Source organism: Kryptolebias marmoratus, linkage group LG4 (assembly GCF_001649575.2).
Source record: "Kryptolebias marmoratus isolate JLee-2015 linkage group LG4, ASM164957v2, whole genome shotgun sequence".
NCBI classification, from domain to species: Eukaryota; Metazoa; Chordata; class Actinopteri; order Cyprinodontiformes; family Rivulidae; genus Kryptolebias; species Kryptolebias marmoratus.
The window spans coordinates 3,904,551-3,921,446 of record NC_051433.1 but is presented as its reverse complement, the minus strand read 5'-3'; the positions used below and the strand labels follow the sequence as shown (position 1 = coordinate 3,921,446).

The window sequence follows — 16,896 nt, the reverse complement described above, 5'->3', positions numbered from 1 at the left end:
ACTTGTATTAACCACAGTGGGAATATATCCAGATTTTGTTGATTTTTTTTCATTTCAGTGAGGATTTGGTAATGCTCAGCTTTGGACCATATTATTTGTCCTTATCAGGAATATGATGAAAGTATCCTAATTTCTATTTATGGAATAAATACTGAATGCAATCAGAGAGCAAATATAATTTAATTTCCAATAACATCCCTTGTCTATCTTTTCAATTACCAGAAATATGTTATAATTTGTTGCATGCAAGTAAAAAAAATCTGTACTTTTAGGTAATTTGTCTTTTAGATAGTTGTTTTGTTCACATACTCAAAGAAAGGCTCAAGTTACAATAGTCAATCAAAAAGACAGCACAAAATTGCAAACGTCGCATAATCATAAAGCAACAATTTTATTGGATGCTGATGTGACGGGTGTAACAGGTGACAATGGAAGCTCTAATAAATTACAACAGCTTGAAACTCTGACAACATCCACAAACAAAACATTTTGAAAATCTGCACATATATCAAACAAATTTTTATGTTGACAACCTTCAGATTTCATTCAGCAGACACATATGACACAGAGTGTCTTACTTGTTTGTTGCCTCGGTCTTAAAAAAATGTCTTTGGTGGTTTTAAGCTGGACTGCAGCCTTGTGGAAAGTTTCAGACTGAAACATGAAACTGATGCTGTTAACGGTGTTTGACTGACAGGAAGCTGCTGTAGAAGACAGGAAGGAAACTATCTAACCTGACAATTAGTCAGGAAAAATGACAACTCTTAAGAATTAGTTGATGGATTAGTGAAATGACTCCTGCTGAACTCAGTTGCTGTCTCCAGCTTTTGCTTCTTCTCATCAACATGAAGCCCCACAGTCAGAGATCTGTGGGTCAGGTTCATGGTATCACAGCTCAGTCATCAGGCTCACTCTGTCATAAATGTTTTTAAAAACAAAGAGTGCACCATACTTGTATACAGATGCCTGTTTGCAGCTGTAACATAAACTGTAACCAAAATTTACAACATTTGACTTCTCCTAACTGTGTTGCATGAACTCGTGTTACAGATTTGATCCATTTCCATTAAGGTTTCAGTAAAGTGAGAACTAATTTTTAACCAGCTTCATTCCAACAGTATATCAGTAAATCGGTGAAACCAAAACAGATGCCGATTAAAGGCATCATGAGGTTTTGCTGCAAAAACATATTTATTGCTTGTAACACTGTGTGAGACGGTGAGATGGGTGCATGTCGACATGTGGCACAAACGTGGATGCAAAACAAATTAGAGCTGGCACAACATAAGCCAGCCATTTTTATTTTTAACTCACATTATTTTAATCTGTGTAAAGGTTTCGTCTCTCCTATCTTACATTTTGTTCAAAAAAAGGCATGTGATGAATATTCTACAAGTTGTATTCTCTGTTCTTTTATGTCTCCTCAGACAAACTGAGTGAGCTAAAAGTCCTGCAGGAAATCTTTTTATTGTCAAAGCCTAAGAGTTGCCAGCAGTTCGTTCCCAGTGGGTCCCCTCACTAAACATTTCATAACTTTCTCCCCATGACTGTTATTCTCAGAAACTGCTGTGTTGTCTGTCGACTCCGAGCAACATTTCCTGACAGCAACCGGAGGAGCTTCAGCTACAAACAGACTTCAAGTCGGACAGGAAGTTTGTGCGTGTTTGTGTCGAAGAAGAAAAAGCTAAATCGTTCCAAGAATCTCTTGAAACTCTAATCATTTTGGGCAGTTCGGAAACAGGCAGGAAGTGGACAGAGTTCAGTGCTGCGACCACTTGATAGTCTTCAGGTCAATGCCTTCCTGGACCATCTCCCATAAAGGACTTCAAGACAAAAAGAGAAAGAAAAAAGAAACATTGGTGGCTGATATCGTAAGCTTACTTTACCAGATTTGTGCAATATCTTTCAGTCAACATGTGTTTTATTAGGTAACTGGGGAACTGAATAATAACAGTTAATGAGTGAAATAAAAGTTGTATAAAAAGATGCTGTAGTGGAAAAAGGTGAAGTGAGAAACAAAGATTTCATTTGGATCTGATCAAATTGTGCCACTTTTTTAAGTTTGAAAGGTTGTGGTTTATTTCTCGGGGTGTTACTGTCACAAAACTAGTTAGATACAGTACTACCAAAATAAAAGCCAACTGAACTGACCTCATCTCTCGGAGTCTGTGGACCTGCTGGATGCATTTTTCTGCTGTGTAGTCGACCTCTTCTTCTGTGGTGAACCTGCCGATACCAAACCTACGACAAAAACACGAACTATAATTCACCTACAAAATGTTTCTGCTTCACAGTAAGTTACTGAAAAGCAATTTTGAGTAGCTTGACCTCTTTTTTGCACAACACAGTTTGAATTATAAACTTGTTTAAAAGCTAAATTCTCATCAGAAACAGGACAAAACTTTGCAGCAGCACCGTTTGAAGGATCAGTTTTAACATACAGATTAAACTTTAAATCACTTGAAAATAAAAATATTGTTAAATTACAATTAAAACTAAAAGATATTATTAGGAACATCGAGTGTTTGTACCTGATGGAGGAGTGAGCCAGGTCTTCGTCTGTTCCGATGGCTCTGAGGACGTACGACGGCTCCAGAGACGCTGACGTACAAGCACTGCACCCACACAGACACACTCAGCTTTAACGGGGAACAAAAGGACAAAACCTGATGTGCACCGATTAAAAGTTTGGCTCTGACCTTCCAGATGACAGAGCAACATCCTTCAGAGCCATCAGCAGACTCTCTCCCTCCACGTAGGCAAAGGAAAGGTTTATGCAGCCTGGAAATAGAAACACACAGGGTGAGATTAGAGTGCTGAAAACAACCCTGAGGTTTAGGTTTCCTCAGGGAGAAAAATCACAAACTCAGGAATTAGTTAAGATTGTTGAGGATCAGATGAGGGGCTAAATAATGCAAAATATCATTAAATGTCCTTGATTTTACCGGGGTAACGTTGTTCTGGGTCTCCATTCATGATGACTTCAGGAATCTCTGACATGATCTTCTGGACCAGTCGATTAGCAAGCATGGACACTCTCTGATGATCGTACTTCACACACACACACACAGATTCACACTTAGTCTCTGGGTATATGAGTGTGTGGTTTACTCAGGCTTTCTTTAGGCTGATTTTACCTCCATCTCCTTTTGGGCGACGCTGCAGGCAGCTCCCAGACCGACAACCAGCGGAGTGGGAACGGTGCCGGAGCGAAGACCCCTCTCCTGCCCGCCCCCGTTCTGCAGTGGCTCCAAACGGACTCGCGGCCGGCGTCGTACATACAAGGCACCAACACCTGCACACATAAACATGTTAAATTTTATCTTATATGCTGGTCAGCATGTGAAGAACCACAGAGTCAGAAAGCAGCTTTCAGTCCAGGAAATCTATCTTATAAAATATATATAAATATATAATATAATATACCTGCTGCTTATTTCTGTAAATGTAAAAACTGCAGATCAGTTAAGAGATGTCTTGATAACATGACACAAATAATTCTTCTACAGTATGTTGAGTTCATTTCTCATAATGGTGTCAAAAAAAGAAATAAAATAAAGACAACCTTTTGGTACTGAGGGGTTCTGTGGTGTGAATAGCCTCAGGCTAATTTTATTACATTAAAGTTTATAAAACGCTTCTGGGAGATGTTTTCGCCATTTCACTTCTCATTTTAAAAGAGCAACATTTTCAGCATTTCATCTGCATCCATCACCTTTTCTGTGTATCATTTTTGTCTAAATATTTGAGCCATTTCTATCTCTACAGAAGGAGTTCTAGTTTCTTGGTTAAGGTATTGTTGACCTGTCGGTTTATAAGAAAAGACGCTAAATGAACGACTTCACTTGCTCAACGATACACCAACAATAATTATTTATGCTAACAGTACTAACCTTTGGGTCCGTAGATCTTGTGACCACTGATGGACATCAGATCAACCTTGCAGTTAGAGACACTGATGGGAATCTTTCCAACAGCCTGAGCAGCGTCCGTGTGGAAAAAAACGCCTTTGGATCGACAAATCTGGCCTGAAAACAAGAAGGGTGCAGCGACGGTCAGAATGATTCATTCTGCAGCAGGAAATAAGGATCAATCATTTTAATGATGTATTAAATAAAAAAATAATGTGTTGCCGTGGTTACCAATTTCCATGATGGGCTGCTTGACTCCAATCTCGTTATTGACGGTCATCACTGACACCAGCGAGGTGTCGGGGCGGATGGAGGCCTCCAACAGCTGCAGACAGGAACAAACCCAGAGTTTACACAGAGATGTTTGTAAGTTATCCGTCTGAACGGGTTTTAATCTGTACCTCCAGGTCCAGCAGTCCATTCTTCTGCACTGGAAGGTAAGTTATATCGAAACCTTCAGCCTCCAGAATTCGACATGAGTCCAGGACACATTTATGTTCGGTCTGTGTGGTGATCACATGACCCCTCTTGGTTTTGTAGAATCTGGCCACGCCCTGCAGGAGACGAAGAGGAGAGAAAAGGAGGGTTTGGACCCAGTTTCCTTCAGTCCATCCTCGTAGGATTTCCTCTTATAGTTGTTGTCTCTCAGTTTGTTTCAATGCTTAACTTATTTACAAAACTCAATTCTTTGAAAACACACTGCTGTGTTACAATGAATACGTGCTCTTATAAGCTGCAGCAACTGTTTTTACTACAAAGTAAGAATAAGAGGTTTTTGTTCAGAACAATACTTAATGTCAATGATAGCAGGATGATGTTAGTGTGTGATGATGAAGAGGAGTGACATGTTGGTACCTTAATGGCCATGTTGTTGGACTCGGTGGCTCCACTGGTGAAGATGATTTCTCTGGGATCGGCTCCAATGAGATCAGCGACCTGCTGCTCGGAGAAACAAACAGCTCACAGTCAACAACTACATTCATATCCCACACTGCACATTTAAGGAAAAGCTCTCCGTGCAAACTGAACGTGTCTGTACCTTCCTGGCTTTCTCCATGGCGCTCTCACTCTCCCAGCCGTAGGCATGAGTCCTGGAGTGTGGGTTACCGTAGTAATTCACCTGGTAGGGCAACATGGCATCCAGCACTCGGGGGTCCTAAACAAACAGTAAAACAGGAATGTAAATAATAATAGCTCACTCTCAGACATGTTGAGCTGCAACATTTTTGTGCTGCTTCACACAAACAGATGCACAAACTTTGATTTTAAATTACAAAACAAAGACTTTGCTGTTTGGGAAGACATGCTGGGCTCCACGTGTGCACAAATAAATGAGCAGGGGAAAACAGCAAAGCAGTAATATCTTCAATAAAAGTTATAATATACAAGTTAGAGAGGATGATGTAAATAAAAACTTGGTCCACAGTGCCTTAAAATTGTTGCCACAACAAAAGGAGTACCATAATCAATAGATTCTGCACCTTGAAGGTCTAAAGGACGATGCACGGTTAAACAATCTATCAGGACCTGTTAGATAATTGACCCAACATTGGCGATGGTTACCATGGGAGTGGTCGCCTGGAAGTCCATGTAAAGAGGCCGCAGCTCATCTTTCCCCAGCTCGTGTTTCTTGATCAACTCTGCAGCAAAGAAAAGCAGTTTAATTTATTTTGTGACATTCCATTTTTCCATTTTCCATTTGTCTATGTTAAAAACCCTTTCTAGAGTCTGACATGTTCAAATAATGCTTCTAACTTTGTCTTTTTACAAAGATTAGAATTAAAAAAAAGCTTTTTTAACTTGATAAAACGTCTAGTAATCAAGAATTAAAATTACTGGCTATTATTTTGAGTCTATTAGTAATTTAGATTGCTCGCTTTAAAGTGGGTAAAACAGTATTTATGCATTTTTCAGCCTAAATCCCTTAACGATTACTGCCCAGTTCACAGGTGTTGTAAAGTTTCTTGTACCCCCTTCAAACTGCGTCACTTTGGGATTAGCTAAATGCTAGCTTCTCTAAGAGAAACGAACAGGCCAGTCAGTTCCTGGTTGTTGTTACCTTTCTGCAAAGAGCTGGCGGCTCCTCGCTCAGAGCCCAGCCGGAAGGGAAGCCACGAGGCCGGCCTCAGCAGCCGGGAGGAGACGGTCCTTCCCGGGGAAAGCATCTGGTCGGCAGGCTGACTTCAGTTTAAGCCCCGCTGACCTCGGTTAACACCAACACGTTGCCTGCGACCAAAACAAACAATCAAACAAAAAATAGGGCGAACTGATTTGTTCTCGTTCAACTAGCTGGTTTTCGTAGGGCATAAATAATATATTTTGTAAGTTAAATGCGTGTAAAGTTCTGATGTTAAACAGATCGATGCCAGTCATCCAGGTTGACTCGATCAATGTTAGTTAACGCGACAATGGCTGGCTTCCGGTTTTGACTGTCAAAATAAAACTTTTAAAACGCCCCCAAACTAATCAAGTGGGACCCCGTCACAGCTGGTAATAAATGAAATTAACAAATTTAAAGCCCTATATCACACTGCAATAATAAACTACACAAGTAAAACCTATTTATGTAAAGAAAAAACTTTAATACAAAAGCAATCTGTTACCTGAACAAACTGGACTGAGTAAAAATAAAAACTCACCAAATGGTTGCTCCTAAAGCGGAAAGTCGAATAAAGAATGTTGCATTTAATTTTTTTTTTTACATAATGAGCAACTTTTATGTCTTACGTCAGTCTCTGTTATTCAACCATTGTGTAACCTCGTGAGTTTAGACGCTCTGCTAATGTTTTTGTTTTTTTTATTATTGCGCAATAACCGAAACTAAGGAGGCGGAACTTCCTGTGGGCTACCTGAGCTTTCATTGGCCGAGCTGTATTGTTTTGGTTCTGTTTAAAGCGGAAGTAAAGGCATTTTTAAATTTGCTACATTAAAATGTTAACAAAATATAATTTTTTTGTTTGTTTGTTTGACGACACCTACCGATCCACATCAGGCGGTACTAAATAATGACTTGTATGCTCATGTCATAATGTTTCCTTTTAGAAATCTTTAAATATTTAACATTATTTAGACCTTCAGAGGCAATTGAAACCCACAATTTATTTGTTTTTTTTTTTCTTTTTATGCAAAGGTAATAAAGAAAATAATACAAGTTATGCATTAATAAACATTGTAGAAGTAAATCATTATTTATTTTAAATATCTAAAATTGAAAATGTGCTCTTTTGCTCAGAAAACAGAACCGTGCTCCTTACCGGCAGGTGGCGCTGTTGCACAACATAGTTGATATTTTAATGTGAAAACTAAAGAAGAAGAAGAGGAGAAACACTCGTATTTATTAGTCGTGTGTGACTGTCGACCTGTAGTTTCTTTTTTTATAGAAAAAAATAGTTATTTCAGGAAAGAGCTTGTGAAATGAGAGTTTTTACTTCAACGGTGGATCTCGCCTTGAGGTGAGGATTTCCTGTTTTAGTTTTTTTTTTTTATAAATTTGTGTTTAGTTGTGTCAGAACCTAACATGGCTAATCATCAGACAAGCTAACCTGTGAGATATTTTCGGTTGAAAACAGTTGCATTTTGGTTTTACGTTGTTTGCACCAACAACTAATTATCTCTGAATAAATTATTACCTGCAAATTAGGGTGTGGGTCACGTTTTTGACGGCTTTGCAGTCCGGATACATAATCGTCGTTCCTGTTTTTACGAGATAGATCTGCAAATGTCGACACCTCCTGTGTGCCTCTTGAGCAAAGGCCATCTATAGGTTAAAGACTGTGTTTGTCATAATATGCTGCACTCATTGTGTTTATTTAAACCTAGACAGAGAAGATCCAATCAACCAGTTGGGGGACAGAGTCTTTTTGAGTGGGACAATGTTGTCGAAGATGTTATTAATTCAAGTTTAAAAGCAAAACCTTTAGATTCACCTCCTCTGAAGGACAGCAAGATTTGAAGTTAAAGTTGAAAGGAGACAAAGATGAGAATCCTTTATTTATTTTTTTTGCTCTAAGCTGGGAAAATGCTTTTGCAAATTACATCAGATACTTTAAAATAAAATGACATAATTGTTTGTTTTTTTATCTTCCTTCACTCCTTCAGTTTTTGAGTTGATAATGACTCCCAAATAGGAACTGTTCAAAGCAGTAAGTTTTATTTATTAAGATATCCTTTTTAATTGTGAGTAGTCCAAAAGCTGTGAAATTATAAATGAAGCCAAAAAGTAAGATTCCTTGAAGGAATAAACATTGTTCACTGACTTTCATCCCAGTTTTAGACTAAAATCACCTTATTATCTCATGTTGTGCTCAGAATTTGTGTTGTAAATTAACTTCTGCTATTACCACATCAAATTTTAGCTCCATATCTGTAAAATTGAATTCAGCCATTCAATGTTGATTAGCTGTGGCTGAAACATTGAATGGAATTGATTAGTTGTAGATGTACATCTAGTGATTACTTTTTTTTAAAGTTTAATTAAAATCAGACAAACAGGGTTGACTTTAACAAAATAATGCTAAAATTGAAAGCAAAGATCTTGTGAAATGAGTAGCATTTGGAGTATTTGTTGTGAATGGCCCTCAGCTACTACCACACCAAAGTTTGGCACAATATTTGTAACACTGACTAAAATATGACAATTTTTGTGTTTTGTAAGGTCATTTAGCTGTAGTAGCCATCTGGAATTGGTTTGGCTCCAGTAGTTAATCATGTTATTTGTGCATCTAATGATTATTTCCCGAAGGTTTCATTAAAACTCGTCTGCTGGTTAACGATATGTTTTGGTAACAAATGGATGCACAGAGCACACACACAGACAAAACATTATCACCCACCTTTGGACCGTCAGCAGTAAGCAATAAAAATCTAAATCTGCACAAATCTTTAAATCAAGATGATTATAAACATAAATAAAAACTAAGTAGATATTTATAATTATTTATTCCTTCAGTGCTTATATTAGTGTTACTGTAATCAGCTGGTCCTGAAAGTTACAACATGGGCATTAAACTCAGGGGTGGTTTCAGGGGTGAGCTGACACCATGACCCTGAAGCCTGCATCTGCTGAAGACCGACATATTTGACCGAGGTGCTGTTGACACCGCCGTCGTCATGGGAACGGTGACGAGTGAGCCGTGTATCTACGACAAACTGTCTGAGAGCATCGACATCCTCCGCCAGTCGGGCTACCGCTACGGCATGTCAGAGAGGGAGATCGAGAGGTTCATCAAGCAGGTCCTGGAGACCAACGAGCCCAGAAGAGAACCTCCACAGTTCCCCATACTGAGGGCCACCATCAAGGTGAGAAATCTGCAGTCAGCAGGAAAATCTGATGGGTTCATTATTTAAAGAGTCATCCAAACACAAACAGTGTTTGTGAGCATTTGGTCTTTTACAATCGCAATTCCAAAAGAAATTGTGTAAAACATTGTGTAAAATGTAAGTAAAAACAGAATGCAATGATCTGCAAATCTCATAAACCCAAATTTTATTCAAAATGGAACATAGTAAACATATCAAATGTTAAAACTAAAAAAAAATAGTAATAGTAAAAAGTTATTTTGAATTTATGGCAATAACACTTTTCAAAAGTTGGGACGGGTTCAACTAAAGGTTGTAAAAAAATACGGTACAAATAAACAGCTGCTTGAGCATTTAGAAACAAATTAGATCAACTGGCAACAGGTCTGTGAAAGGACCGGCTGTAAAAAGAACGTTTTAGAGAGGCTGAATCTGTCAGAAGGAAAGAATAATGACCCTCCACACAAGAATAAGAAGACTTTGAATATCCTAACAGCTACGATTTATAATATCATCAAATGGTTTTTGGGTTCATGAGATTTGCAAATTATTGCATTCTGTTTTATTTACAGAAACAGGTTTGTAGTTTAAATAAGAAGTTTGACAGACTGCATACATATGTAAATAGTTCCATATTTTAAATAAAGTATCCAGAAAGTTTCCATTCTGCTCAGAACAGTCCAGCTAATCGTATTTTGTTTGCACTGAAGAATGAGTCATCTCTCAGTGTTTTAACATCTCTGTTGTGTTGTAGTTCATTGTGGCCATGGGGATCCTGCTGATGGTGGTCCTTGCCTTCACTTACCCCCAGAACGCCCCTCAGCTGGGGCTGGTCAACCTGGGTTGTTATAACTGGTCGTCCCCTCTCAGCCATGTCCGCCTGCTCTCACTACCCATTGCCAAGAAGTATAACCTGCAAGGTGGGAAGAAATGTCTCTATTTATTTATTTATTTCAGCCTCAGTAACTCATACAGATGCAAAATGTCGATGGTCTACATCATCTAATTAAAACTCCATTGCTGCTTAGCATTAAAAGCAGTTGTGTTGTGGTAACAGCTCATTTGCCACAGGAATTACATGAATCATGTGGTGTATGCCAGTGAGATCTTATTGTTGCATTTTTACTGCACAATACAAGACAGATTCTCAGCAGCAGAAGCTTTTCTGCTAGTTTCTTTCAAATCAGACATTCCAAAAACATGAGCCATGTTAACAGTGTTAATAGTGAAAGTGTTAAGTATCAATAAACAAAATCTAAACACACCTGTCGATGGTAGTGACTTGCTTATAAGCTGCTGTGGATCTTACTCTTCAGTGCTCTGATTAAATGCTGGTTTGTTCTTTTTGCCTCCTGTTCACCGTGCTTTAACCCAAACAGACACAGATGTTTCCCAGCAGCATTGTGTTTGTGTTGCAGGTTTCCATGAGTGGTGGAGCGCCGGTTCTCTCAGGCAGAGTTTGGTCAACTGTTCGGGATGTGCAGAGATCTCCTCGGTGCTGGAAGTCCCAGAGAGCCTCAGAGGGACTGTGACTCTGCGACGGGGGCCACAGCTTGTCCTGCTGAAGGTCAGAACTGGACAATAAAGATGCATCATCTGAAGTGGCATTTAGTTTTTTATACATCTTCTAGTTTTCTGGGTATGAGTTGTATAATTAGCTAATTTTTGAAGCATTATCCACATTTCTTGGAATAATCTTGAGTGTCCTGTGTATCATTTGTAGTTATTTTACATTTATCATTGTTAGATTCTAGTGTGTTTACAGTTAAAGTTTTTAAAATCCTCCCCCTGCAGGGTGGGGAGTCCCTCAGCGTCCAGCGGCAGCAGCTCGAGGAGCTCTACTTGGCCCATCCGGACTCCATGTCCATTTTACTAGAGGACGACGACGGCCTGCACAACCAGAACCTCGGCCTCCCTCAGGGACCTGCCAACTTCACTTTGCTCTGGTATGAATCTGTGTCCATGTTTAACAACCACGTGGTTCTCCTGATTCTGAAAATGAGTCTGTTTAAACAGAACAGGTCCGATTCCTCAGGCTGCTGTGTTTTAAAATAGAACTATGTGGATCTGAGAGGATTAGTTTAATTTAATAATAAAGCAGATAGTAGAAATACTTCTTCTTTTTCCAGTTGACTGTTATTTCAGGAAGTTGTGTGTCTTTTACTTGACTGTTAAAAGTAATAAAAAAGCAGAACATAAACTGTAAAACCTCATTTCACACAAGTGGACACAGCAGCAGATAAAGTCTCATCAAATTAGATTTTATCTTAAAGACATTTGAGACTTTCCTCTAAGATTTGTTGTTGTTGTTAAAAAATATTGTTTCATGCTGGTCTGAATGCTTTCCTGACTATGGGATTCCTTTTGGCACTTCAGGCTCTTTAACCTGTTTCCTGATGAAGAGCAGGGCTAATTAGAGCCGAAGCCCAACTAACGCTCCAGATAAGACACCAAATCTTAGATCTCAAATGGGTGCTGGAGGAAACTGCAGCTAACAGTGCCTCTCTAACCAACTGTCAGGTGTTATAGGTATACTGAAGCCATTTTCACTCAAACACTGGAGATGTTCTGGAGAATGTTTGTTAATTTGGTTCAGAAATGTTCCTCTTTTGTTTAGCAGATGCTAATCCATTTACAAGCTGCATAATGTTTGTGTTCCTGCAGGAGGTTCAGCTCTGGGACCAGGGAGAAGGTGTTAAGGTGGCTCTTCCCAAAGGCTGAGCTCTGCCCCCTGCTGGACAGTGCTGGGACCATCCTGCAGCGCTGCCTGGTCACTCACAGCACTAACTCCCAGAGCAAGGTGAGCCCAGAGACTGAAGGACAAACAGAACTGCAGTTTAAATAAAGACATTCTGGAGCTTTGACTAACTACAAACTAAAGCTCAGGCTTTGTTTTGACTTGGTTTGTGTGTTTCAGGGCGTCAGGGTGTTGGGGTGGCTGGTGGTGGGAGAGGGGCTGCCAACTGTCCGAGTTCTGCCTGTCCAACGGTGCCAGAAACACTGCAGCTCCTTCAACCTGTGGCTGTCCCCTGGAGACATGGGCAAGTCCTGCTGCAGACACACACCTGAAGAAAGCCTAAAATAAAGTGCAGGAGTCTTTGAAGTCAAATGTTTAAAGAAATAAGAGGAGTGGCTCAGGAGTATCATTTAATAAGCAGATTTTTATTATTTTGTACACATCATTTATACTTTACATAAATTAATTGTGTTGTGTAATATTGTGACATAATTTGTTTTTAGTTCAAATTAATTGTAATAAAGAGAACCCTGCAGTGTTTTTATATTTAGCTGCGGTTTTATCTGTTTATATTAGTTAGTGATAGTTTTTTGTTTCTGTTCACCTGATTCCTAAAACCAGCTGACAGTCTGGTCCTGATGCTTCACTGACGGTTGTCTCCTCTGGCCTGTGCAGTGTACGCAGACCCTCGGTACTGGCAGATGGAGCTGTTCCCCGGACGCGGTCAGAACATCATCTGTGATGGATCGGCCTTTTAGCCCTCAGGTGGGGCGGAGCTCAGGGTGGGATGTGATGCACAAATCAACCTGGGAACGTTTGGTTTTGGAGCTTGTGGGCCTTTCCACGTCTCTGCCTGTTGTTGCCTTTTAACACTGCTGGTCTTTTGAAGAGCACCTTTCAGGTCCAGGTTCCGCCCTACACCCAGAACGTTCTCTGAGAAATGAAACCCACTTCACATAAAAGTTCATTTTGGAAAAAAGAGACCTCCTACAGGTGACCTCAGCGGTTGAGTTCAGAGGATTAAGGCGTGACTTTCTGGCTCCGTGATAAAGCTGTGGCACATCTGTGATTGTGCCACAGCTTTAAGCTGATCTTTTAGCAATCAAGAAAAATAAATAAAGAAGGAGTCCTACAGGTCCTAGGCCTCAGGATCACTGCCACCATCTACACCTCGACCAGTGATCTAAAACAGGTGACATCCCTGCTTAAAGAATTAAACACTAGTGGGATTAAGAATTAGTATGTTTAGTTTTTTTTTACTTTTGGTGTGCCAAAGTCTGATAAATGTCTTCAGTAGGAGCTGTGGGAGCCCTGAGAGTCATCTCGATTACTGACTGAATGTTAGCAGGCCATTTATTTATTTGGCTCTACTGATGACAGTTTGGCCTCTTCTTGTAGCTAATCTTGTAACTTTTTTTCACCACTTGATGCCAAAATACGTTTTCCTCTCAGGCTGCTGATGTGAAAGACAAAGTGTCCAGCTGTAAGGAGGCTCCATCATTACTCTTATTATTACTCTGTGATAATTAATAATGTGCTGAAAAGTCAGAGCTGAGGAAGATTTTCAGCTGGACTCATTTCAGTCCCTTTTATGTTCTTCTGATACGTTTATGGACGTCCATCAGCTGCTGAACGTCTGAGACACACCGACAGCTTCGCCTTCTACTCTTTATTTTTTTGTTTGTTTGTTTGTTTTTATTGGTAAACAGCCACAGCTTTCTCCAGCACAGCACAGCACTTTGTCAGCAAGGTCAAACTTTGCTGACATATATACTTTCTGTAAGTCTCAGTAAAATAGTTTAAATGAGGAAAAAAAAAATAAAAAAAAAATATATATATATATATATAAGAGAGAAAAGGAAAAAGAATTAAAGTTTTTTGGGAAAACAGCTTTCTGTTGAAGGATTTATTGAGCTTACATCTAAGCTGCTACAAAAGTACTTATAAAAACCTTAAAGCAGCCTTATGTTAACTGATTTTAAATAACTTAACGTCTTGGTTTTAACAGTGAAAGCTTCATGAGTTTGTCGGAGCAAAGCTTGAAATGATGCAATGATGCCTCTTACTTTAAATTCAGAACAAACTTAAAGGTCGGAGGCTTTTAATTTGTTAAATTGAATAATATTGTGACTTCCTCTGCCTGTTTTGTGGATTATTTGGAGCTTAGGTTTATGAAACGTTTTTTTCCTGTTTGTAAAACTCGAGCAGAGGCAGAAATGTCCGAACTGACCCTTTAACAGCAGAAAGGTTTTGATTTCATGTTATACAAAGCTGCTTCTCCCATTTCAATGTACTTATTTATTGTTTTGATTGTATATATGTTAAATCACTGATTTCAGAAAACATCTTGTAATATATTTTAATTGTTCCTGCTGAGGTTCAGGGTAAAGTAGGAATGGAGAATATATTTTGTGCATTATTGAGAAATGATGTTTGCCAAAGTTAACATGTTAAATAGACATTTCTGCATTTTAAATCTCTATCATTACAACAACAAATACTGATTTGCAGAAAGTTAAATACTTTTATGGAAAAGAAATTAAACATTCAGCTTCTTCCTGTGTTGTATTTTTGTCAAATGGAGTCTCAGCTCTTATTTAAAATGGTTTATAAACTGCACAAAGAACAGTAATTTAAAGACAAATATTATTTACTAATAATTAAACTTTATTATGTTTGAAAGTTTATCAGGTAACATCTGGAGTGCAGTACATCCCAATGAAACTTAAAAAAGCTTTTAACAGGAGAAATAAAGTCTGAGTTTATTATTTTTCTAATTAAAATGAGATGTGATCATAAATGTTTGGAGGTGATACAAACTGAATAATAATAATTAATAATGAAGAAGAATCAGAACAAACAAGTCGCCCAGCTTTATTAGTCTGAACTTTAGTAACGTCCAACAGATTTCAGTGCAAAGAACAAAAGTTTGATCCCATAAAAATATTTGTTGATTTGTTCAGTTGACTGACAGGAGCTCGTTTTATTATTTTTACTGATAAAGTTTTAAAAAAAGCAGAATTAGTGCTTGTAAAGTCAAATCTAAGGCTGCAAAGAAAGAAAGAAGCTCTCAGTGTTAAAAACATCACAAGCTGCCTGTGTAAACAGTTTTTGTTTTAGGAATATGACATGTTTGAACCTACGGATCATTATTGCAATTTTTCCACCTTAAAGTCAGAGTAAATTAGGATCAGAGTAAATGGGATGCAGGTAAATGACAGAAAACCTGCTAGGAGAAAACTCGAGTCAGCTAATACATCAGCTGTATCCGTCTTTTCAAGGAAAGGTCCCCAGGAAGAAGAAGACAAACGATTAAAATGTGATAAAAGCATATAAAGTGCAAAAGCAGAAAATTTCCATTCTCAGGGTCAGGTCGCCCAAATAACAATACAATTTCTCCTTCCAGTTTTCATTTTTCAATCAGATATATTTCAGTTCACTTCAAAGGTGAAGTAAAGCTGAACCTGCTCACCTCCAGATATCTGACCACATACAGTACAACTGGATGGAGGATATGTTTGGGTGCCCTGAGATTTTTAAAAGACACCAGACTCTTTATCCAAAAAGCTTAAACTGCGTTAAGAAAAAAGGTTTTAAAAAAAGGGGTAAAAGCAGACTCGAAGGCAGCCTTGTTGTTATGTTCCTGCCAGCAGCGGAGACGTCTCCGACGGTTTGTTACGGCGAGACGTGTTGATGCTTTCCTGCAGCGCGTCGTACAGGTGGCTGCTCGCCAAATCTACTTCTGCTCGCAAACTTATTTTCTGTAAAGACAAACAAAAGAAAATGTTTCTTTGGTGAAATCAGACTCTTGCTAATCCTGGAAATGACTGTTTTGCAGCCATTTTTGGAGGTTAAATTTACAACTACTCTAACTAGTTTAACCTGATAATCTGTTTAAAAAATGTTTTCATGTCTTGTGACAGAGCAGCAGACAGGAAGAAGTGGTTTGTGTTCCTTCATGTCTTGTGAGAGAACAGAGTTCATGTGAATCTGTTGTTACGGAACGCAGCAAAGAAGGCAAAGTCTGCACCTTTTATGGTTTATTTGTGTTGCTGCTTCTCAAACTTTCTATTAACTTGGTTTAAACTTGATTTATTAAAACCATTTTTGTCCGTCAACACCTCCTGATACTGAAAACAGAACCGAGTGTTAGTTTGTTTGTTTGTTTGTTTGTTTTCCTATGGCTCAGCAATGAGTTTCACATCCAACCTGGACTGAGGCTCAAATCCTTTAAAACGTAAATCTGTCAATTCAAAGTCGGAGGAATGTGAGGTTCAGGATCAGCTTTGTGGACTGAAACAGATCAGATACCTGAAAGTCTCTGATGTAGGTGAGGAAGAAGCTGATGAAGGAGAAGGCCAGACACCATTCAGACACTGTGCTGAACATGTGTGCTAAATAACCCTGAAGAGAAACAAACAACAATGTTCTGTTATAAGTTTTATTAATGTTAACAACTTATTAGTGAGAGATGAAACAGAGTCGGAGAATCATCAGAATTAACAACAAAAAGAGACCCCGATACAGGACCTTTTCTGTTATTTAATAACTGAAGATCTGAGAATTCAGGTAAATTTAAGAAGATCTAATTCTGGTTGTAAGGTTTGTTCGAGCATCAGTAAAGGGAGAAATACTGACCGGCTCTCCGGGGTTCCAGTGGAGTTTACGAGGTACGTCAATGCCTTGTAAAACGCTGTACATGATGACGGACGATACGAACACTGACAGGCGGTTAAGGTTAACAGATCAAACCCAATCAGAACTAAAGGACACACAAAGGACAGCACACATTCGGGTATTACAGGTGCTGGTCATAAAATTAGAATATCATGAAAAAGTAGATTGATTTCAGTAATTCCATTTAAAAAGTGAAACTTGTATATTATATTCATACATTACATACAAACTCATATATTTCAAATGTTTATTTCGTTTAATTTTGATGATTAC

General features: G+C 38.7%; 3 protein-coding genes across 5 annotated transcripts in view; 1 reads left to right on the top strand and 2 right to left on the bottom strand.

Annotated features, from left to right (window-relative positions):
- Positions 1 to 370: 370 nt before the first annotated feature.
- On the bottom strand, positions 371 to 6,706 carry nfs1 (NFS1 cysteine desulfurase). Of its 2 annotated transcripts, XM_017431423.3 has the most exons (14): positions 6,551 to 6,706; positions 5,971 to 6,137; positions 5,475 to 5,551; positions 4,951 to 5,067; positions 4,767 to 4,850; positions 4,313 to 4,465; positions 4,143 to 4,236; positions 3,894 to 4,028; positions 3,138 to 3,295; positions 2,946 to 3,051; positions 2,700 to 2,781; positions 2,532 to 2,615; positions 2,152 to 2,241; positions 371 to 1,823 (listed from the first exon to the last, which is right to left on the bottom strand). In XM_017431423.3, the coding sequence occupies exons 2-14, from the start codon at positions 6,074 to 6,076 to the stop codon at positions 1,760 to 1,762; spliced, it is 1,350 nt and encodes a 449-aa protein (XP_017286912.1). In that variant the 5' UTR covers positions 6,077 to 6,137; positions 6,551 to 6,706; the 3' UTR covers positions 371 to 1,759. The 2 variants fall into 2 exon arrangements, with proteins under 2 accessions (XP_017286912.1, XP_024865209.1); XM_025009441.2 differs by lacking the exon at positions 6,551 to 6,706 and having other exon boundaries at positions 5,971 to 6,336.
- Positions 6,707 to 7,206: 500 nt separating this feature from the next.
- lg4h6orf89 (linkage group 4 C6orf89 homolog) lies at positions 7,207 to 14,503 on the top strand. The gene is made up of 8 exons (XM_017431435.3): positions 7,207 to 7,363; positions 8,936 to 9,209; positions 9,964 to 10,129; positions 10,628 to 10,776; positions 11,004 to 11,155; positions 11,874 to 12,009; positions 12,127 to 12,250; positions 12,622 to 14,503. Exons 2-8 carry the CDS (start codon positions 9,021 to 9,023, stop codon positions 12,702 to 12,704), a joined length of 999 nt encoding a protein of 332 aa, XP_017286924.1. The 5' UTR covers positions 7,207 to 7,363; positions 8,936 to 9,020; the 3' UTR covers positions 12,705 to 14,503.
- Positions 14,504 to 14,803: 300 nt separating this feature from the next.
- LOC108244900 (DNA damage-regulated autophagy modulator protein 2) overlaps positions 14,804 to 16,896 on the bottom strand; it is a 7,653-nt gene continuing 5,560 nt past the window's right edge. For both annotated transcript variants that reach the window (XM_017431440.3, XM_025009432.2), the window contains exons 7-9: positions 16,585 to 16,667; positions 16,258 to 16,350; positions 14,804 to 15,707 (exon numbers count right to left, since the gene is read on the bottom strand). In XM_017431440.3, coding sequence (XP_017286929.1) covers positions 15,582 to 15,707; positions 16,258 to 16,350; positions 16,585 to 16,667 — 302 coding nt within the window. In that variant the 3' untranslated portion in view covers positions 14,804 to 15,581. The remainder of the gene's footprint in view (positions 15,708 to 16,257; positions 16,351 to 16,584; positions 16,668 to 16,896) is intronic.